We start from the raw sequence: 23441 nt of genomic DNA, 5'->3' as shown, positions 1-23441 counted from the left end.
TGGCCCGAGGGGAAAGGGGAAACATCACCCATTTCCACAGGTAAGGCTTCCCCATCTTGTTAATTTGGCTGCAAGTCTGATCTGTAAGCGTCTTACCTTTTGGGGGTCAAAGTTCGGGTCCACAGGGATGTCAGCACTGACAGGAAATATGTAGGCAGGGGTCAGTCCGAACACCAACAGCAGCACAGCAATCATCCTGGAGCTGGTTCTCTCCTGCTCTTACTGTGAACACCATGTGAGGGGGGAGAGAATGATGGTCCAGGGGTGCAGCAGCCCAGCTAAATATCTGCCTCCAAATGTCTTCAAAGCACATCCCACTCACCAACATATGCAAAAGGGAAGAACAGAGTGGGAGCAACAGGGCTATTTTTAAAGGGAATTAGTTTATGTGTGACGTGAAACAAGGTGAAGTCTTGGGTTGTTGAGCAGGATGTTCTTGAGGAGGGTGTTCAAGGCTGGCACATTCCCTTCCTGGGCAAGTACAGAGATCACAAGTGCTCCGTGGCATCTCCTCCTCCCGCCCCACCCCATCTCTACAAGCTTGCCCAGCCCTTAATGACTTGAGGTCGTTTCAGCAAAAGAAGTAGAAGACCTATCACAGAATGAAACGCTAAAGCTTGTCCAGGATATTAGATCACTGGACCACACGTCCCAGGGGCTGCTGGAGGGAACTGCCACCTCAAGGACCTGATCTGGCCCACCAAACCTTCCCTGGCGGCAGCACTGCCACAGGTGGGGGAATGTGCAGAAGACCAACAGATGCAGAGCAATTATCCTAACCACAGGTTGAAACTAGTACACCCAGCCCAGTGCCAAAATAGAAATATAGATCATCCCTTGCCACTCACCCTGCTCACAAAATAGATGTGATGAACATAGGGGAGATGGTCATCTAGAATTGTGGGGAAAATCCACCCTTACCCTAACCCTCCACAACAAACTGAAGATACACAAACTGTCTGCTGAAGAAGTGTGCATGCACACGAAAGCTCATACCAAGAACAATCTTAGTTGGTCTCTAAGGTGCTACTGGAAGGAATCTTTATTTTTTTTCGACTATGGCAGACCAACACGGCTACTTAGCTGTAACTAGACCCTCCACAACAAACGTGATTCATTTTCTAACATGCACACATTATATATAAAGAAAGTGCTCTTGTTTCCTGAAGGTACACTCTGGCACAGAGTACCAGCACCCTGCAAATGCGAGGGGGAGGGGGAGAGAGACTATGAGAAAGCAGCAGGATTGCCCCCTTTTGCTCTGTAACTTCCCACCTGCCTGCCTGATGGAAATTGTGGTGTACAGTGGTACCTCGCTAGACGAATGCCTCGCTAGACGAAAAACTCGCTAGACGAAAGGCATTCGCTAACGAAAGGGTGACTCGCAAGATGAATCTCCCTATGGCCATGATTTGCAAAACAAAAACATTTTGCGGGTTTTTTTTTCTCACAAAGCCGCGCTTCCTCCCACCATGCTTCGCAAGACGAAATTTCCGCTATACGACGGCACTCGTGGAATGAATTAATTTCGTCTTGCGAGGCACCACTGTATTTTTTTTCCCTTTGGGGGTCATAATTTAGTGTTATGTGCATGGATCTTAGGCTTGTGTGCCCTCCCAAAAACGCTTAACATGAATGTAATCCTCTATCCCAAATTGCAGCCTGATCTGGCATGGTCAAGGACAAAATAATCACTTGATTCTGATGGCTGTAAATGACCCCCCAATTACTGAAAGGGCTACATTGTTTTTTTGGGGGGGGGAGAGGGAGTCAGAAACTCTGGCTATAGCAAAAAGGATCAGCTACATAGCAGATCATTACTCAGTATAGAATGATCACATCGTTGCAGGGGTCACATTCCAGGGCTGGCATGTATACACAAAAAACTTATACCCGAACCACCCCAGTGCGACCATCCTTACCTTCCAAGATGTGGTCATACTGTACAGCAGAAGATTAAAAAGATGATTCTCACAGATCTTTGCAAGAGTAATATAAACTAGTTGGCATACATGAGCATAAGGCCATGTGGAACAGTCGAGTTTAACAAGTACCAGGCTGCCAACAAGGTCAAGCTAACCTGAATCAAAGTTTCAATATGTGAATGTCAATTTGCCATTGTGTGACTTTACAAAATTTACTGCCAACTGCTATTGCTGCAAGAACGATGCTAGCATGATCCATTTCTGCACTAGTGCTGAAAAATAGCTTTGTTGTGAAGTTATGACCACAAACCAAATCATTTTTGTATTGACCCAAAACAAGTTGAAAAAATAATTGATTGTACAGAGTACTGTGTTTTAAGAAAAATACTGCTCCTTTATCCCTTATGGGGTATCCAAGAGTCCGTATAGAGTCCTTATGTAGGTTCTCTATTGGTAGGAGAAAATAACAGAGGTCAACCAGAGAATATTGAGAAGCAAAGTAGCTAGTAAGCATGATCACGCAGGGAGGGAGGAGAGGAACCCTGAACAATGGTGTGCAAGCTCTTATATAGTACTTTTGAAATTGCCTCCCCTGTAGCTCAATACTGCCCCCCCCCCACAAAAACATACATACATCGGAGAGGTCTATATCATACATACATCACAGAGGTCTATAGCAGAAAACCTGTCTGTCAGGATACCTGATAATGGTCAATCATTGCTCAACCTGGGCAGTCTGGCCATTCTTCTGTGATGGTAAATACTTTAGTTCCTGAATCTCTTACATATGGTTTGCTCAGCTTAACTTGCCAGACTGTCTTTGCTATTAGAGGTGTAAGCTGCTACAGTCCAAAGACAACTGGAAAGCTTTTCCCATTTCCTTCCTCCATGCAGAGAAATATTTGAGGTCAATTTGGGAGAGTCAAAATGGCTTCAGGATTGCTCTCCTGTACCGTTTCAGACACTATACTTATGCATGTGTGTTTGCCTTGTACATTTATGAACATTTATTCTATATATATAAAACCTTAGCATTCCTATAACAACTGGGAAGACTACAAAATTGCACGTTTGCAATTTTGTCTCTGGTTCCTCTGCCACTTCGCCATCCAGCTTGTACTTCTGGGAGTTCTTGGTCCACATACTGCTTAAGCCTGCCTTGAATAATTTTAAGCATAACCTTCCTAGCGTGTGAAATGAGTGCAATGATCACTCCCCACATAAAATGGGGGGTGACGTTTGCGTGGTCACGCGCAGTCCCTTGAGCTCCTAGGTGACACCTGGTAGTTCAGACTGGCTGTGCCTCCCCCCTGGTAGTTCGGACTGACTGTGCCTCCCCCCCAGTCTCCACCTACTCCAGCTAAGCGGCCAATCCCGCCTGGGGGAGGCGTTGCCAGGGGATTGGCCAGGTAAGGGGAGGGACTACCTAGCCCACACAATAGAAGGTAGCTTACCAGGAAGCAGCAGTCGGGCTCCCAAGCTTCTCCCACCCTCCACTCCCTCAATTAATGCTTATTTTTGCAGGTTAACCTCTTCTCCACAGGTACGCAGGCACTGCTATGTCAGGGCTGCTGTTGAAGGGCCAGAAAGGAATTTCCCTGCATTGGCAGGTTTTGCCTTTTCTGTAGCAATTTGTCACAACTTTGGCGTGGGGCAGTGACTCCACGGCCCCAGTGCGGCGGTGATACCAGGGTTCCCGTTAAAGGGGTATTGGGGGGGAGGCATTGACCATACACCGAGAGGTTGTCATTGTTCTCCCCCACCAGTGGCGGCAAACGGGGGGCGGGCTATCTGCTTGAACATATGTTCTCCAGAGCTAGCCCAATCCCCGCACATTCTGGATAACCCTGAAGTTTCCCAGATCCCCGGTTGGGGACTGGGAAGGATAAACGCCCAATGCCTGAGCCAAGGTCTCCCGACATCTGAATCTTAATAAAGTTGTGGCCAATTTTAATCCCATAGCATGTCGTCTGGTGTCATTATTCCGCTCGGGGGTTGCCTGGGGGTTGGGGGACTCCGTCTGTGCACGCAATTGTGTGGTAGTTGGGGCATTCTTTGGCACTGCCCTTCTTTGGGATTGGGATCTTCTCCAATCCTCTTGCCACTGCTGAGTTTTCCAAACTTGCTGGCATATTGCATGTAGCACCTTAACAGCATCATCTTTTAAGATTTTAAATAGTTCAGCTGGAATATCATCACTTCCACTGGCCTTATTATTAGCAGTGCTTTCTAAGGCCCATTTGACTCACTCTCCAGGATGTCTGGCTCAAGGTCAGCAACCACACTGCCTGGTGTGCACGGGACATCAATATATTTATGGTATACAGTAATTCCTCTGTGTATTCTTGCCACCTCTTCTTGATATATTCTGTTTCTGTTAGGTCCTTACCACTTTTGTCCTTTATTATGGTAATCTTTGCATGAGATGTTCTTTTCATATCTCCAGTTTTCTTGAACAGATCTCTGGTTTTTCTCATTCTATTGTTTTCCATTATTTCTTTGCACTGCTCATTTAAGAAGGGCCTCTTGTCTCTCCTTGCTATTCTTTGGAAGTCTGCATTCAATTTCCTGTATTCTTCACTATCTCCCTTGCATTTTGCTTGCCTACTCTCCCCTGTGATCTGTAAGGCCTCATTGGACAGCCACTTTGCTTTCATGCATTTCCTTTTCATTGGGATGGTTTTCGTTGCTGCCTCTTGTATAATATTACGAGCCTCCATCCATAGTTCTTCAGGCAATCTGTCCACCAAATCTAAATCCTTAAATCTGTTCCTCACTTCCACTGTGTATTCATAAGGGATTTGATTTAGATTGTATCTTACTGGCCCAGTGGTTTTTCCTGCTTTCTTCAGTTTAAGCTGAAATTTTGCTATAAGAAGCTGATGATCTGAGCCACAGTCAGTTCCAGATCTAGTTTTTGCTGACCATATAGAACTTCTCCATCTTTGGCTGCAGAGAATATAATCAATCTGATTTCGATGCTGCCCATCTGGTGATGTCCATGTGTAGAGTCGTCTCTTGTGTTGTTGGAAAAGTGTGTTTGTGATGACCAGCTTGTTCTCTTGACAGAACTCTATTAGCCTTTGCCCTGCTTCGTTTTGAACTCCAAGGCCAAACTTGCCAGTTGTTCCCTTTATCTCTTGACTCCCTACTTTAGCATTCCAATCCCCTATAATGAGAAGAACATCTTTCTTTGGTGTCAGTTCTAGAAGGTGTTGTAAGTCTTCATAGAATTGGTCAATTTCTGTTTCTTCAGCATTGGTAGTTGGTGCATAAACTTGGATTACTGTGATGTTAAAAGGTCTGCTTGGATTCATATCAAGATCATTCTATCATTCATGAGATTGCATCCCAGTACAGCTTTTGCCACTCTTTTGTTGACCATGAGGGCCACTCCATTTCTTCTACGGGATTTTTGCCCACAGTAGTAGATATGAGGATCATCCGAACTGAATTCGCCCATTTCCGTCCATTTTAGTTCACTGGTGCCCAAGATGTCAATATTTTTTCTTGCCACCTCATGCTTGACCACATCCAGCTTACCATTATTCTGGATCTTACATTCCAGGTTCCTATGCAATATTTTTCTTTACAGCATTGGACTTTCCTTTCGCTTCCAGGCATAACCACAACTGAGCGACCTTTTGGCTTTGGCCCAGCCACTTCATCAGCTCTGAATCTACTTGTACTTGTCCTCTGCTCTTCCTCAGTAGCATGTTGGATGCCTTCCGACCTGAAGGGCTCATCTTCCAGCATCATAACATTTATATGCCTGTTGTTTTTGTCCATGGAGTTTTCTTGGTAGGGATACTGGAGTAGCTTGCCGGTTCCTGCTCCAGGTGGATCACGTTTAGTCAAAACTCTCCACTATCACCTATCTGTCTTGAGTGGCCCTGCACAGCACAGCTCATAGCTTCTCTGAGTTATTCAAGCCCCTTCGCAGAGATCCATGAAGGGGCATAAATCTTTACTCAAAGTAAAAACTGTCCATTATGGCATACTCTCCACGTGTCCCAATTTTCCAGGGACAGTCCTGGAATTACAGAAGCCATCCCAGTTTCTGATATTATCCCAGAATGTCCTGCTTTTCCTTTTTCTTCTCCTCCATGTTTTGGAGAACAACTAAAAGTGGTGTGTTTTTATGTGCAGCTGCAATAGCTGACTCCTGTTTCTACATTAAAAAAACCCTGCACCAAATGAAAGGAATGGTGAAATTGGCATTCATAGTAAGATATAACCAATCCACTTTAAATTATTTAATTGCAATGCTTCCGCAACCAGCCAGGTATGGAGGGTTGCAACACAGGCAGTTGGCTGTGTCATTTGCTAAATCCTTCTCTCACCAGAGGAACTGGGGGTGAAACATCTATATTTGCCCAGGCCTTAGGCAGTTGAGCATTACATTATTCTTTCATCATTATATTTCCCCTTCCCCTTTTTCTTTTCTGCCCTGCTATTTTGTCCCTCTCAGTTTCTCTTCTCACCTTTCTCCATCAGTCTTTCTTTTTTGAATTACAACCAGCCTCTCTCTTATATTCTCTCACCCTTCTGTACCCACTCCCCTTTCCACAGTTCTCATTCCAGGACTTTTCAGAACAGGTGGAGTACTAGCTTACATGCAGGATGTGCCTGTCTCTGGCATCTTCAATTAAAGGAAGAGCACGTCATGAGCAAAGCCTTTCTCATTCCAAGATTCTGGAGAGCTACTCCCAATGCAGAGTAGACAAGGGGTGGCCAACACGGTGAGCTTTATAGGTTGTTGAACTCCATCCATCAGTACTATCAGTCCCAGTCAGCTTGGCCAATGGGCATGGATGGCTGAAGTTGGAGAACCATGTTGGCAACCTCTACAGGCAAGCACTCACTGGGCAGATGCTTTAGCTGCTTGATAGGTTCATATATGTTTATCGCCTCCCATTTTGACCTCCAATAATGCATCTGACAAAGTGTGCAAGATCTAAACAATGTATTTATTTTTTAAATAGTTTCAGGAGAGGGGGGAACCGAAAGACGTTGTTGTTCTAATTGCATCAATTTCTTCAAGCCAGAAATGTGGTGAGTGGACAGAGGCATTGATCTGTAGTCATCATCGTCTCCACCATTCAAAACAAGTAATGATTATTGGGTGTTTCTGATTATTAACCAATGGTGTGAATATATATGGAGAAATGCCATATCTGGCTATTAAGCAGCTTTTGGAGTGCATTGTTCTGTGGGATAAAGGGAGAGAAGAGTGTCAGGGAAACTGGTAAGGAGGAAGAAAATGTGAGCAACTCATGTATTTATTTACAGTGGTGCCTCGCAAGATGAAATTAATTTGTCCCGTGAGTCGTTTTGTATTGCGAAAAATTCGTCTTGCGAAGCACGACCATAGGAATGCATAGGAATGCATAGGAATTTAATTCCCATAGGAATGCATTGAAATTTTCGTCTTGTGAAGCATGACCATAGAAAAATTCGTCTTGCGAATCACCTAAAAATCGCAAAACCCTTTCGTCAAGTGAGTTTTTCGTTGTGTGAGGCATTTGTCTTGCAAGGTACCACTGTATTCGGAATCAGTGGCAGATGATGCCCATTGGGATTGATGGCATTGGAGGCAGGGAGGCCAAAAGCAGGTGGAGCCAGAGCAAATGACAGCCAACTCATTTTTGTTTTGCCCCCACCTATTGAGTTCTATAGGGACAACACTGTGATGGATTTTTTCCAGACTCCAACCAAGTGGAAGCTGCCTCATTGCAGTTGGGACTAAAGCTACTTTAATTATAATTAACTGGAATCTGAGCCCCATAAGGCAGCCGAAGACAGAATTGCTAGTCCCAACCAGGCCATGATCTACAGCTGGGATCTAGGTAAAAAGGTAAAGGTAAATGATGGTTAAATCCAGTCAAAGGTGACTTTGGGGTTGTGGTGCTCATCTTGCTTCAGGCCAAGGAAGCTGGAGTTTGCCCACAGATAGCTTTCCAGGTCATGTGGCCAGCATGACTAAACAGCTTCTTTTGCGACAGAACACAATGACAGAAGCCAGAGCGCATGGAAATGCCATTCACCTTCCCACTGCAGCGGTACCTATTTATCTACTTAAACAGGCATGTTTTCGAAATGCTAAGTTGGCACATAGCTGTCAACTTTCCCTTTTTTGTTGGAAATTCCCTTATTCCAGCGCCGTTTCCCATTGCAAAAAAGGGAAAGTTGACAGTTATGGCCATTTCCCTATGCAAAATAAGGAAGGTTGACAGCTCTGGGTTGGCAGGAGCTCAGACAGAACAACGGGAGCTCACCCCATCGCAAGGATTTGAAACGCCAGCCTTCTGAATCGCAAACCCAAGAGGCTCGGTGGTTTAGACCCCAGCTGAGGGATGTAGAATGAACTCCTTCCTATCCATCCCCACAGCTAGGTCCAAATTGTCTGCCGCCCTTAGCAAATCAACCCCTCACTCATTTCCTGATAGCTTGATGAAGCATGGAAATCAGATCTCAGTTAATTTCAGTGATTTAACTACAGTGGTACCTTGGTTGTCGAACGTAATCTGTTCCAGAAGACCATTCGACTTCTGAAACGTTCAACAACCAAGGCACAATGGGCAAATTCAATTGAGACAATTGAGAAATGAGCCTCAGCAGCCGTTCGACTTCCAAGGCGCATTCAAAGCGGAAGCATTTATTTCCAGGTTTTCGGTGAAAACTGAAATGTTCAACTTCCGAAGCGTTCGACAACTGAGATACCACTGTACTTGAATTGTAGTTGTGATCCAGATTAGTGAATCTCTCTGGGACTAAATATAGATCCTCAGATTCTGTTTCATGCAGAGACATTTATACACACCTACAATAAAAAAATATTGAGATCAGGTCGCCTTACCGACGTTGAAGTATTTGATGTGTGCCTCAGGATATTTTTCCTCCAAGACTAATTTCTTGAATTTTTCTTTGATGTCATCTCCCACTTCCGATCCCCTAGCTTTAAACACAAGCAAAGGTTGAGTAAATTGTTGTTCTCAGAAAGGCTGAAATATCTATTTTATGTCTATAGAGCACCCAAAGTCTCTTCTTCCTGCCATCTTCTCTGGATTGTCCATTAGACAGTCAGGAACAGAACCCTCATGAAACCAAAGCAGAGGATCTAAACAGGCATGGCCAAACTTGGCCCTCCAGAGGTTTTGGGACTACAATTCCCATCATCCATGACCACTGGCCCTGTTAGCTAGAGATGATGGTAGTTGTAGTCCCAAAACTTATGGGGGGCCAAGTCTGGCCATGCCTGATCTAAAGGAACTGACGGCCTACACAGGTGCTGACTGTCCCTATTTGCTAGTGGGAGGCTTAATGGCAGCTGCTCTTTCTGAGGCATCATTGTTAATATTGCAGCCCCCTTTTGCCTTTTATTTTGGGGACACGTTTTTTCTTCATGTGAAGTGCTAAAGTGGCCATTCTTTAGGGTTCAGCTCTCTTTTCCAAAAAAGATATTCCTTCATCCCAGGAAGCGTTGATTATTCCATTAGTCACTTTTTATTCTAGAAGATTATTGTAGCCAAGATTTTAAATAGGGTTTCCTCCTTCTTTTTAGCTCTATACAGTAGAACCTCTACTTACGACCGCCTCTACTTCGGGCCCGATCCAAGTCGTGACCGCAGCAAACCCAGAAGTAAATACCGGGTTTGCAATGATACACACATGCGCATAAGCAGCTTTTGCTGTTTGCGCACGCGCAGAAGCTACCACCACTGCCTGCACATGCACAAAAGTGTGCTGCCGCCGAATGTGCCTGCACACAATGGTGCTTCTACCAGCGGCCCGGTTCGACATACGAACGAAACTCCGGAACGGATTATGTCCATAAGTAGAGGTTCCACTATACTGTATAGATGGCTGTTGATAGCAAAAAATAAAAAATAAAAATAAAAATAAAAATTAGCCAGATAACGACAAATGAAAGATAGCATAAGGAATTTAGTTGGCATAATTGAGTATTTGATGGCCAGGAATGATAAGCAATCAGTGTTAATATTTACTGATGCGGAAAAGGCCTTTGACAATATTTCTTGGAAATTTATGATAAAGAATTTGGAACTAATGGAAACGGGACAGTTTTTTTTTTAATAAAAGGTATTAGAGCTATATATTCAGATCAAAAAGTTTAAATGATTGTAAATAATGTGTTAACAGAGAATTTTGAAATTACGAAAGGTACCAGACAGGATTGTCAGTTATCTCCATTATTATTCATTACAGTCCTGGTCCTTCTAAGAAGTTTGAGAAATGCAGAAAAAATTAAGGGAATTAGTGTCGGTCGGAATGATATAAATTAAAGGCCTTTGCGGACAATTTAGTTAAAACAATGAAAGAACCATTAACCAGTGCTAAAGAAGCACTGGAAAAAATCGAACAATTCAGACAGGTAGCAGGTTATTAATTAAATAAAATGAAAAATGAAAATGCTTGTTAAGAATATGAATCAGAGTCTAAAATATGAATTGCAATAACAAAGTGGTATAGAGGTGGTAAAAGGGTAAAATATTTAGGAGTCTGGTTAACATCTAAAAATATAAATTTCTTTAAAGACAATTACACACCAGTATGGAATGGTATTAAAAGAGATTTAAAGGTGTGGGGAAGAATGAAACTATTCCTATGTGGTAGAATTTCTGTTATCAAAATGAATGTGCTACTGAAGATGTTATTTTTATTTCAGTCAATCACATTATCATGGTACTGTATAAGTAACTTTAGAGAGTGGCAAAAAATAATTACAATATATATTTGGCAAGGGAAGAAACCAATAAATAAATTTAAATTACTTACAGATACAAAAGAGAGTGGTGGCTTCTCCTTGCCTGATTTGAAATTGTATTATGAAGTTTCTTGCCTTTGTTGGTTAAGGGATTGGATATTGTTTAAAAATACAGATCTATTAGATCTGGAAGGATTTGACAACAAATTTGGGTGGTACGCATATTTATGGTATGAAAAGGTAAAAGTTCATAAAGGTTTTTTGAACCACATAATTTGAAAATCTCTATATGAGGTGTGGAATAGATACAAGAGTTTACTAGAATGCAAAACACCATGGTGGCTGTCGCCATTAGAGGCAATAAATGTAAAAAGTTAAATATGGCCAAAAATTGGGCCGCCTATGAACAATTGGTGATGGAGATGGAAATTAAAACTGTATGAGGAAATTAAAGGTTTGGTGAATGATTGGTTGCATTATCATCAAATAAATGAAATGTTTAAAGATGACAAAAAGAAAAATGGGTTTTGGTATACAAAATCGAGGTTTGAATTAGAGTTATTAAGCAATAGGGTAAAATATTATCAAAAATGTATAAATTACTTTTGGAATGGCATGTAAAAGATGAAGAAGTTAAATCAGTTATGATACATTGGGCAAAAGATATTGGTCATAATATACAGTTAGAAGATTGGGAAAAACTATGGAAAGATGGAATGAATTTTACAGCTTGCAGTTCTCTTATTGATGTATAGATGGTATATAACACCATCGAAATTAGCAAAAATGTATACAACAAATAATCAATGTTGGAAATGTAAAGAAAAAGAAGGTAGTTTTTACCATATGTCGTGGGTTTGTAAGGAAGTGAAGGCTTTCTGCGAAATGATTTATAATGAACTTTTAAAAATGCTGAAATATACATTTGTTTAAAAAAACCCAGAAGCCTTCTTAATTGGTATTGTTAGTACTGAAATACATAAGCAAGATAAGAAACTGTTTTTATATGCAACAACTCCAGCAAGAATATTATTAGCCCAACGATGGAAGCACGAAGAGATTCCAACGAAAGAAGAGTGGCAGATGAAATTCATGGACTATGCCGAATTGGCGAAACTAACTGGGCAAATTCGGAACCGGCAAGACCAGACTTTCCTGAAAGATTGGAATAAATTTATGGTTCATATGAAAGACAATTGTGAACAATTGACATGGCTAGTAGGGCACAAGAAGTTTTGTAAGGTTAATTTCATTAATTATTGCGAAGAAAAATCTATAATTTGTTTACTTATGATAAGGACTTAATAGCAATAACAATAATAACAAAATGCAGTATTGGAGAGTAAGTTGGAAAACCATCAGTCGAGGAGGGTGGAAGTCTCAGGCTGTAGTAGCCAAATGTTTTCTATGTTATCTATAAGTTGGATGTGATGCTTAAAAGTATGTGCATATATCTTCTATATAAATAAAAATGTAAATGTTCGTTTGTTACTAATCTAAGATCTCAGAAGTCCTTGACCGATCGCTTTGAAATTTTGACACAACGTTGGGTTCTATTCCTGCCATGTTTTTATGTAAAAATATTACATAAATGCCACACCTGTGACAGGTAAAAACTTGATTTTTTGCAAAAAAAACAGCGCCATCTGCTGGACACAAAAACAGCACATGGTAATTTCATTGGTCGTGTGCGCGGGGGCGGAGCCAGCACTTTTACCGGAACGTCCATTGTGTGTGCATGGGGGGCAGAGGCAGCACTTTCGACGGAAGAGCCGTTTCTGAGGGAGGAACACCATGCAGCCTCTCCACTGGGAGAGGAGGCAGGCGGGAATTCAACAGTAGAAGCTGTGGGGAGGCAGGCAAAAACATGGGTTTCCTTCCACTACGGGGGGGAGACAGAGAGGACGCAGGCGAGAGTTCAACAGGAGAAGCTGTGGGGAGACAGGCGAAAAGCAGGTGGGAGTTCAACGGGAGAAGCTGTGGGGAGGCAGACAAAAACCGGGGGAAAGACAGAGAGGAGGAAGGCGGAAGTTCAACGGGAAAAGCTGTGGGGAGGGAGGCGAAAACGGGGTCTCCTTCCACTACGGGGGAGGAAAGAAGGAGAAGAGGCAGGCGGGAGTTCAACAGGAGAAGCTGTGGGGAGACAGACAAAAACGGGGGTAAAGATGGAGAGGAGGCAGGCAGAAGTTCAACAGGAATAGCTGTGGGGAGGGAGGTGATAGCTCCACAGAATTACAAACGTGCGCTTTCTCTTTTCTATCTTCCTTTTCCATTGAAACAAATGAGCCACTGCAACGCGTGGCTGGGTACAGCTAGTATATATATGCCATATAAGTATAGATAAAGATATTCAATAATGTTGCATTCTATTTTTGTATGTTAACTAGATCAATAATTGGATTGAAGAGAACTTTGGGTATCTTTCCATAAACAGATGCCTTCCAGCTGTTTTAGGCAAAACCTTCCATCAGCCACAGCCAGCACAACTGGATAATGACAGGCTGCTCCCTCCATCAGGTGTCCCCTGGAAACAGTCCTTCATTCCACCAAACTGCACTACAGGAGGGAAAGGCAGGGCAGGGCCAGCTCCTTCAGCACAGCAGAGTGATCAGCAGCACTGGCTCGGCCTCCGTCCATTGCACTTTTTCTACTCTGGCTGGTCAATGTAAAAACTTGCAACTCAAGACTTGAAACTGAGCTTGCTTCTTTCCTCCCCTCCCAACCCATTTTCCTTTTGTGCCTTTTAGGGCTAGTGTGTGTGCATGTGTGTGTGTAAGAGAGAGAGAGAGAGAGATTTGTAACTTCTTTGTGGCTGAAGAATAAGTTGAAAAGCAACAACCATAACTAACTAATACGCATCCTTTTTGCTGAACCACATATATGCCACAGGGTGGAGTGAGGGTTACTGGTTTGTTTTTGTTTTTATTCTGTATTTTGTGTTTTCTTATCTTCTTGTTTTATTTTGTGAACTGCTCTGAGACCTATGGGTGAAGACCTCTATTTAATAAATAAAAATAAAATCCATTGCCACAACACATACCAGACAGAAGCAGGGCCTCATGAGCAGGCTTCTTCAATTGAAAAATGACATACTTTTCATAATCAACATCTATGATATGAACTTCACCATCTGTACAGAAAACAACACAAGACATCAGGTGAAGGAAGCCGGTTCCCCATATATTGGCTGTTAGTGGAGGGGGGGGCAGACAAATTGGGATCAGCCACTCTTAGTCACCTTAATTATTCATTCTTTCTCCCACCCCCTTATTTAATATGTTTTCAGGTGTAATTTTAAGGGAGTTTAAAGGGTGTCCTTCCTAAAAGGGATATGTTTGTGTAGCCATGGCTACAAGTAGGCCTACTATGCTGAAAATCTAAAGTTAAATGTAAATGTTGACTAGTTACCATAGGAAATGTATGATTATGTGGACACTCTCTCAACCCCTCTCCCAGAAGGCCTTGCTTTGAGGAAGGCCACCCCACCACCACCCTGGCCCTTTCTCAATGTGTGGCAGGAAGGAGGGGGTCAAACTCAGGCAAACGGACAAATAGTTTGTGGCAGTTTCCTGTTACTGTGCTGTCTCTTTTACCAACCTCCATATCCTGCTCTTTTGCCCTCTCATCACAAAACGCAGATGGGGATTTCAAAATATTTATATGTTTTGTTTGAACTGAGGGAAAATCAGCTTGCAAAATAGGGGTTTGCATGAGGTAAAGGTAAAGGTAAAGGGACCCCTGACCATTAGGTCCAATCGTGTCCGACTCTGGGGTTGCGGCGCTCATCTCGCATTACTGGCCAAGTGAGCCGGCATACAGCATCCAGGTCATGTGGCCAGCATGACTAAGCTGCTTCTGGCGAACCAGAGCAGCGCATGGAAACACCGTTTACCTTCCTGCTGGAGCGGTACATATTTATCTACTTGCACTTTGACGTGCTTTCGAACTGCTAGGTGGGCAGGAGCAGGGACCTAGCAACGGGAGCTCACCCCATCACGGGGATTCGAACTGCCAACCTTCTGATCAGCAAGCACTAGGCTCTGTGGTTTAAGACACAGCACCACCCACACGAGGTAAAGACGGGCAAAGGACTTCCACATAACCAGACTGTTATGTACCTTTAACTCCTCATTTGCCCTTTCCATTTCTTTGTTATTTAGACTGATAGTCTTATGATGCATCTGCTTTACAACCTCCTCCTCCTCCTTCTATTTCTCTTTTGAATCTCAAGATGAGAGGTCAGCTTGGAACAATCTTCTGGAAGAAACTATGGAGCAAGCATGGCTGCCTTTGTTTTCTCCAAAACAAAATCGAAAATTCTTTCTAGTAGCACCTTAGAGACCAACTGAGTTTGTTCCTGGTATGAGCTTTCGTGTGCATGCACACTTCTTCAGATGCTTTGTTTTCTCCAGGCTACTTTGCTTGAGCTACACCCAGTGCCTTTTTCTTTAAAAAAATGTTTAGGGGTATGTGTAACCCTGTGTCCCCCCAGAAAAAGCACTGGCTAGACTGGTTTCTACCTTTTTCTAGCCAAGTTATGCATTTCCTAAAATAAACAACCTTACTAATTTCTTATACTACAAGCATTGGTGGGCGAGTGATTGCACTGCTCTCTCCCACATAACTCGATTTTGCACTCAAAATAAAGTATGTAAATGGGAAAAAGAACAGATGTTTGAACATTTGCCCAAATCACAGCATCTTGATCTTCTGATCACAAAACATACTTTGTCATCAGGTAATAGGGTGGCTCATGGCACTCGTACTTACCGGGAACTTCGAATATACCAGGTTGCTCCGTGTGTTTTAATGTAAGAATTGATTCTTTGCAGACACCATCCCTGGAAAAGAGAGCTAAATGAAAGCACTTCAAAACCCAGATACCCAGCCTGCTTCTGCCATTCACCCCTCACTTGTATTTCTTAGGGAGTCAGAGTCACTGATGGATGAAATACAGTTCCAGTAAAATGCCTTACAGTCTGCCAGAGGGAAGGATAGCTGGAGTGTCAAGAGCAGGGGTCCCCAAACTAAGGCCTGGGGGCCGGATGTGGCCCAATTGCCTTCTAAATGCGGCCCGCGGACGGTGCGGGAATCAGAGTGTTCTCACATGAGTAAAATGTGTCCTTTTATTTAAAATGCATTCTGTGTCATTTGTGGGCATAAGAATTTGATCATATATTTTTTTTCAAAATATAGTCCGGCCCACCACAAGGTCTGAGGGACAGTGGACCAGCCCCCCGCTGGTCAAGAGGAACAACACCTTGTTGCTAACAATGTCTTCAAAAGGAACAGGCCTTCTTGGAGGCCCCTACATTATCAAATGGCCCTCTCAATAGCCACAGGAAAGGTTTCTGCAGGATTACTCATGTCTCCATTGGCATTCCAGCAATGTTTTATTTATATCACTATGCTCCAACCTAAGTGGCTCTTTATGATATATTAAGAAAAAACAAGACAAAAAAAGAACAAGAAATAATGGGGAATGGGAAACATGTAGTCTTCCCTAAGCAGCAGCTCTATACAAAATCCAGCTCAATATTGTCTACACTGACTGGCAGTGCCAGAAACTTCATGACATTTCCAAACCGTCTCAAAATGATTTCAGGGGAAATCAGGGCTGTGGCTCAGCGGCAGAGCACCTGCTTTGTATGCGCAAGGACCCAGGTTCAATTCCCAGCCTATGCATGATGGGAGGAGAGGTATCAGTTGTAAGGTACTAACGACATATAATAAGCGGTGAGTTTCATATCTCCATCTGAAACCACCACCGTGTGGTCCATCGGTGATATTCTCTGCTCATACTCAGTCAACTCAGGTGACTTGGTAGCCATCCCGATGGGGTGCCACTTCCCGACCGTCTAAAACAGAAGAAATTTGATTGACATTTTATGGGGCAGAGAAAGTTGACAAGGGTTCATTTCATAAATATAATAATAATAATAATAATAATAATTTTATTTATACCCCGCCCTTCCCAGCCAGAGAACCGGGCTCAGGGCGGCTAACATCAATTAAAATCACAACAAAAAACATAAAAACGATCAATTTAAAATTGATCGTTTAAAATTGATCGTTAAAGCAACGCACCTCATATCTAGTATTTTCCTACCAGAGCTAGGAGCATGTATCAAAATCAGGAAGCCACTAATCTGCTGATAGCCAAGCTTGTGGGCCTGGGCGAGAGGAGAAGGGGGACCCAAAAGCAACAGGACCTTTACTCAAGAGCAAAGCTGCTCAGGTGTCCTATCCAGAGTCCTAAGAGAAGCAAGGCCAGAGGGGAAAGGGGAAACATCACCCATTTCCACAGGTAAGGCTTCCCTATCCTGTTAATTTGGCTGAAAGTCCCATCTGTAAACGTCTTACCTTTTGGGGGTCAAAGTTCGGGTACGCAGGGAGGTCAGCACTGACATGAAATATGTAGGCAGGGGTCAGTCCGAACACCAACAGCAGCACAGCAATCATCCTAGAGCTGGTTCTCTCCTGCTCTTACCGTGAACACCGTGTGAGGGGGGGAGAGAATGATGGTCCAGGGTTGCAGCAGCCCAGTTTATATATCTGCCTCCAAATGTCTTCAAAGCACATCCCACTCACCAACTTATGCAAAAGGGAAGAACAGAGTGGGAGCAACAGGGCTATTTTTAAAGGGAATTAGTTTATTTGTGACGTGGAACAAGGTGAAGTCTTGGGTTGTTGAGCAGGATGTTCTTGAGGAGGGTGTTCAAGGCTGGCACATTCCCTTCCTGGGCAAGTACAGAGATCACAAGTGCTCCGTGGCATCTCCTCCCACGCCACCCCATCTCTAAAAGCTTGTCCAGCCCTTAATGACTTGAGGTCGTTTCAGCAAAATAAGTAGAAGACCTATCACAGAATGAAACGCTTAAGCTTGTCCAAGATATTAGATCACTGGACCACACATCTCAGGGGTTGGTGGACGGAACTGCCACCTCAAGGACCTGATCTGGCCCACCAAACCTTCCCTGGCAGCAGCACTGCCACAGGTAGGGGAATGTGCAGAAGACCAGCAGGTGCAGAGCAATTATCCTAACCATGGGTTGAAACTAGTACTCCCAGCCCAGTGCCAAAATGGAAATATAGATCACCCCTTGCCACTCACCCTGCTGGCAAAATAGATGTGATGAGCACAGGGGAGATGGTCATCTAGAATTGTGGGAGAAATCCACCCTTACCCTAACCCTCCACAACAAACGTGATTCTTTTTCTAACATGCACACAATATATATAAAGAGAGTGCTCTTGTTTCCTGAAGGTACACTCTGGCACAGAGTACCAGCACCCTGCAAATGTAGAGTTGCGGAGAGACTATAAAAAGCAGCAGGATTGCCCCCATTTACTCTGTCACTTCCCACCTACCTGCCTGATGGAAATTATGGCATATTCATTTTTAAACTCATAAGCCAGGAAGGGAGGGAGGGAGCGGGGAGGGGAGGGGGAGGGGAAGGGACAGGTGGGGAGGAAAAACATAGCAGGTTTAGCTTATTTAGTCTGTTTGTGAGAAAAAGAGAGGGAGGGAGAGAAAGGGCACCGACAAAATCTCCCTCGGCTTATCAGGTCCATTTTGTGAGCTGGGTTGGTGGTGAAAGCTGGTGTGTATTCAGTGGCATAGCAAGGTGGGGGTGTTGTGGGCGGGGCGCCCAGTGTTCAACCCTGGAGGGGGGCGACACTCGGCACATTCTCTGCCCCGCAATGCCCAAGCCGAGCCCCGCTACCCAGTAAATGGCAGGCGCTGACGGCTTGCCTGGGGTTTGCCGGCACTGCCACTCTGCACACACACTCGCAGCGTTGCTGCGTATGACGCATGCATCGTGCCGCTGCACATGCCCGCCATTGAGCAGCGCGCACCCCCGGCAAACCCCGAGCAAGTCGCGGAATGAGGCAGCCTCGCCCCGCAGCCTGCCGGCAAACCTGCTAGGCGGCCTGTGAGCAAGCCAGGGAGCGAGACCCCTCCACTCCGCAGCCTGTCCGGGGCCTGTCCACCAGTGGTGTGCACCGCTCCGCAGCGTCGGGGCGGCACGCACCGCCAGCGGGCCCCGAGTAAGCTGTGGAGGCCACCCGCCCCACAGCTCGTCCGGGGCCCATCCACCGGCAGCACGTGCAGACTCCAAACAAGTCATGGAGCATACGCCGTATGCAGCAACACTGTGCATGCATGCCACGGAGCAAAACCATGCTCCCTGGTGCCCCCGTGGTTGCTGCCCCAGGCGGCCAAGCGGCTTCCTCCGCCAGTGTCTGTATTCGCATTGTGGCACTGGGATGAGGAGACAAGTTTCAAGTCATGGTAAGGATAATCACTCTGTCCCTGCTGGTCTTCCACATGGAACCCCCCCCCCCATGACAATACTGCTACTGAGGAAAGCTTGGTGGGATGGATCATTGGATCAGGTCTGTGTAGTGGCAGTCCCTCCAAACCCAGGTTGGATAATCCAATGGTCTGATATCCTGGCTAAACCTAAGCATTTCATTCTGTGATAAGCCTTCTACCTCTTTTGGAGGGTGGGGGCAGCGGATGTAGGTCTTTAAGCTCTGGGCAAACTTGGGTGAGGGCAGGAAGGCAATGCCTCCGACATCATGTTATCTCTGCGCCCACCCAGGAAAGGAATGTGCCAGCCTTCAAAGACATCCCCCTCAATATCCCAAGAGAACAAGGATGTTTGTACCCTTCTGCTGAAGCACAAAGGAGTCTCCACAGTCTTTGATCAAATGCCAAATGGCCACTTGGGCAAGATGAATCTTTGTACGTGAGAGTTAGGAAGGAAGGAAATCAAAAGTAATGATGTTATTCCTCTATAGGCTGTCATTGAAGTTCACTCCTCTCAGTTGCTCAGGGAATGGGCTGCAATTTACCTTGTTCCACCCCACAAATAAACCAATTCCCGTAAAAAAATAGCCCTGTTAAGTAGCACTCTGGGTGGAGATAGCATTGATATAGTTAGCATAACAGAAATCTGGTGGAACACAGAGAACCTATGGGACACAGTTATTTCTGGATATAAACTCTTTAGGAAAGAGTGGGATGTACCAGAGATGGTGCCACTCTGTGTATCAAAGACAACACTGAGATCAGCAAGCTAGAAATCCCCAAAAGGGCAAACGTCTCCACAGAATTATTCAGTAATTCAGTACCGGGGGTGTGTTATTGTCCCCCCGATCAAAACGCTCAGGAAAATTTTGAGCTGAAGAATGAAATCAAGTCAATGCAAAGATAAACCAAGAAGTAGAGTGGAGAATCAAACTATTAAAACAAAAGAATTTCGAGACGGCTAATAAGACAGGCAAAGGGTTAGCATGGCAACTAAAGAAAAAACAAAAGCAAAATGTTGTAACTAAAATAGTTGAAAATAGGGTTACTGTATAATAAACAAACCTAGGGTTATAATAAATAAACCTAAAGAGATAAAAGAGGCTTTCCATAAATTCTATAAAGAATTATATAAGGCACCCACGGAAGATAGGGAGAAGATAGAGGAATATATACAACAAAATAAGTTAAAGGAGATATCAAGAGAAGAAGTACCTGTAATAGACATACCTGTAATAAGACAATGGAAAAGTGGGAAAGCCCCGGGGCCAGACGGACTTTCAATGAGATATTACTGTATAAGAAATTGAGTGAACAAATAATAGACCCTATCAGAGAGGTAATGAACAACATAATGAATGAAGGGATCTTACCAAAGACATGGGAGGAGGCATTCATCAGCTTGATTCCTAAGCAGGGATCTGATATTACTAATGTTAGGAACTACAGACCAATTTCCCTGCTAAATGAAGACTACAAGCTGTTTGCGAAAATATTGGCCCAGAGACTCAAAATAACTTTGAACAGACAATTACATATGGACCAGGCAGGCTTCTTACCAGGGTGTCAACTCAGAGACAACATGAGGAATATAATAAATATAATTGAATATCTAGACAAGAAAATAAATAAACAGGCCGCGTTAGTTTTAATTGACGCTGAGAAAGTGTTTGACAATGTGTTGTGGGCCTTTATGAAAAAGAACTTAAAAGAAATGGGTTTTGGAACAAATATAATGAGGTGTGTCAAAGCTATATACACATATCAGAAGGCAAAACTTATAGTAAACAGTGAGTTAACAGAAGATCTCCAGATCTCAAAGGGTACAAGGCAAGGTTGCCCACTGTCCCCCCCTCCCCGTTGTTTATCAGCATATTGGAAGTATTGCTTGAAAAGATAAGAAATACTGAATTAATTAAAGGTATAAAGTTGGGCACAAAGGAATACAAGATTAAGGCCTTCGCGGACGATATAGTGTTAACTTTGCAAGACCCTCAAACATCATTAGCGGAAGCACTGAAAATTATAGAGGAATATGGAAAGGTGGCAGGACTGAAAATTAATAAGAACAAGACAAAAATGATGACAAAAAACCTGAGAGGAGAACAAATAGAAAAGCTACAAAAGGATTCAGGAATAATGATGACAAAAAGGTAAAGTAGTTAGATATCTGGCTAACCCCAAATAACATAAACCTATTCAAAGACAACTATGAACTTACATGGAAGGAGGTTAAACGAAAAATGGACACTGTGGGGAAGAATAGCAGTCATCAAAATGACAATTCTACCTATGATGCTGTTTTTGTTCCAGACTATCCCTATAATAACAGGCCAAAGTAAATTTACGGAATGGCAAAGGGCTATTTCCAGATTTGTGTGGCAAGGACAGAGGCCCAGTATAAAATATAAGCTATTAACAGATAAAATTGAAAGGGGAGGTTTTTCACTCCCCGACTTAAAGATTTACTTAGAGGCGGCCTGTATAACTTGGCTAAGAGAATGGGTGAAACTGTCCAATACGGATATTCTAGACCTGGAAGGGTTTGAAAACGCATACGGGTGGCACGCATACCTGTGGTATGGAAAGGCGGAGTCACATAGGAACTTTCTAAACCATGTCATAAAAAACCACTCTATGAGGTCTGGAAAAGATATAAAGATTGGTTGGAGAGGAAGACCCCATGGTGGCTGTCCCCGCAAGAAGCGCTTGCAGTTAAGAAAACAAACATGAAAAGTCAATGGTTGACTTACAGAGAACTGCTGGTAGAAACAAATATGGTGACTAAGATCAGAGCGTATGATGAGTTAAAAGGTAAATTGGGGAGCTGGCTAGATTATTATCAAATACACAGTGTATATTTAAAAGATAAGAAAACAAAAGGTTTTGAATATCAAAACTCAGTATTAGATAAAACACTGGCCCAGAGTAATACCAAACCAATGTCTAGACTCTAGACTATACGATTTCCTACTTGAATGGCACACCAAAGATGAAGAGATCAAGGCAGTAATGATGAGATGGGCAATGGATATAGGATATAACTTAGACTATGATAAATGGGTTAAACTATGGACCTGTGGAATAAAATTCACTGCCTATACGTTGCTAAAGGAAAATCTGTACAAGATTATGTACAGATGGTACCTTACACCATCTAAACTATTTAAAATGTATAAATCAGGTAATAAGAACTGTTGGAAATGCGACAAGGAGGAAGGAGAGTTTTTTCACATGTGGTGGAAATGTGAGAATGTTAAAAAATACTGGGATAGAATTTACAATGAACTAAAGAAAATTTTCAAATACACTTTTAAGAAAAGACCAGAAGCCTTCCTGTTGGAAATGGTAGCTGATGACGTTAAGAAAAGCGATCAAAAAAAATTCCTGTATGCAACTACAGGGGCAAGATTGTTACTAGCACAGGTATGGAAGCAACAGCAAATACCTTCAATAGAAGACTGGAGACAAAAAATAATGGAATATGCAGAAATTGCTAAATTAACAGGAAAAATCAGACAACAAGATGAGGCAATTTGTGACAGGGAATGGAAGAAATTTATGGATTACATAGCAGTAGAGTTGAAATAAATCACATTTCACATTTGAACTTCTCAAATACCGGTACATAAATTTTATTGGCTCAACAAAGGGGAAACAAGCAAATTAATTATGTATATACATGTTACAAAATCTTTGTGCGTTAAGTGTAACCTTTTACATTTTAAGGAAAACAAAGCACAGTAAAATATGAATGAAGGAAGACAGGTAAAGAAGATTGGAAGCCATTGTAGATATAGGAAACGTGTGTAAATAGAAATTAGTGAGAATCTAAAAACAGTAAACATAAAATGTGTAAATGAGAAAATGAATGTAAAATACTTGTTCATGTCATACATGTTATGTTGATAAAAAATGAAAAAATAATAAAAATTATTGAGGTGTGCAAAATGGCATAATAAATGGCAAAAAAGAATGAAATCAAGGAAGAAGCCAAAATAGAAGGTGTTGTAGCAATGGGTGAGTTTTTCTCACAGTGGCCAACCAGATGCCTATGAGATGCACACAGGCATAACCTCTATGCAATGGCACTCTCATCTCCTGCAGTTTCCAAAAACTTGTATTCAGAAGCATCCTTCCTTCAAGTAAGCTCACAAGAGCCATGTTTGGGTGCTATATCTGAATTGGAAATCACAACAGGATTAGGGTGTGTGTGCTGGCCTCAGCCCTGTTCCTTTTGTTCCCTGAACTATTCAGAACACTTTTAAACTCACTATTTTCTTTCATGATAGTTTTGCAAACAAGTAATGGCTGGGGGTGGGGTGGGGGAGGCTTTACACTTCACAAACATTGTCCAGCCCAAAATGAAGCACTTTGATATTTCATTATTTATAATATTTATAAGTTGCCCCATAACAGGGTGTTTTCTGGGCAGCTTTCCAACCACGGAATTAAGCAAATTAAAATTTGT

At 43.0% G+C, this 23441-nt stretch overlaps 1 protein-coding gene across 1 annotated transcript; it reads right to left on the bottom strand.

The window, feature by feature from the left end:
- Positions 1-6928: 6928 nt before the first annotated feature.
- On the bottom strand, positions 6929-17183 carry LOC117042923 (epididymal secretory protein 4-like). Its single transcript, XM_033142554.1, has 6 exons — positions 17017-17183; positions 16375-16511; positions 15424-15494; positions 13694-13783; positions 8785-8883; positions 6929-7135 (listed from the first exon to the last, which is right to left on the bottom strand). Exons 1-6 carry the CDS (start codon positions 17113-17115, stop codon positions 7110-7112), a joined length of 522 nt encoding a protein of 173 aa, XP_032998445.1. The 5' UTR covers positions 17116-17183; the 3' UTR covers positions 6929-7109.
- Positions 17184-23441: the final 6258 nt, after the last annotated feature.

This window comes from Lacerta agilis, chromosome 2, assembly GCF_009819535.1.
Source record: "Lacerta agilis isolate rLacAgi1 chromosome 2, rLacAgi1.pri, whole genome shotgun sequence".
NCBI lineage: Eukaryota > Metazoa > Chordata > Lepidosauria > Squamata > Lacertidae > Lacerta > Lacerta agilis.
The sequence above is the reverse complement of the archived record's forward strand: the minus strand, read 5'-3'. Positions and strand labels throughout refer to the sequence as shown.

Coding starts and splice junctions, on each gene's coding strand:
- LOC117042923 (XM_033142554.1), bottom strand. CDS start 17,115: ATGATTGCTGTGCTGCTGTTGGTGTTCGGACTGACCCCTGCCTACATA. Junction 16,512..17,016: donor CGAACTTTGACCCCCAAAAG/GTAAGACGTTTA, acceptor CTTCTGTTTTAG/ACGGTCGGGAAGTGGCACCC. Junction 7,136..8,784: donor CATCAAATACTTCAACGTCG/GTAAGGCGACCT, acceptor TTTATCCCACAG/AACAATGCACTCCAAAAGCT.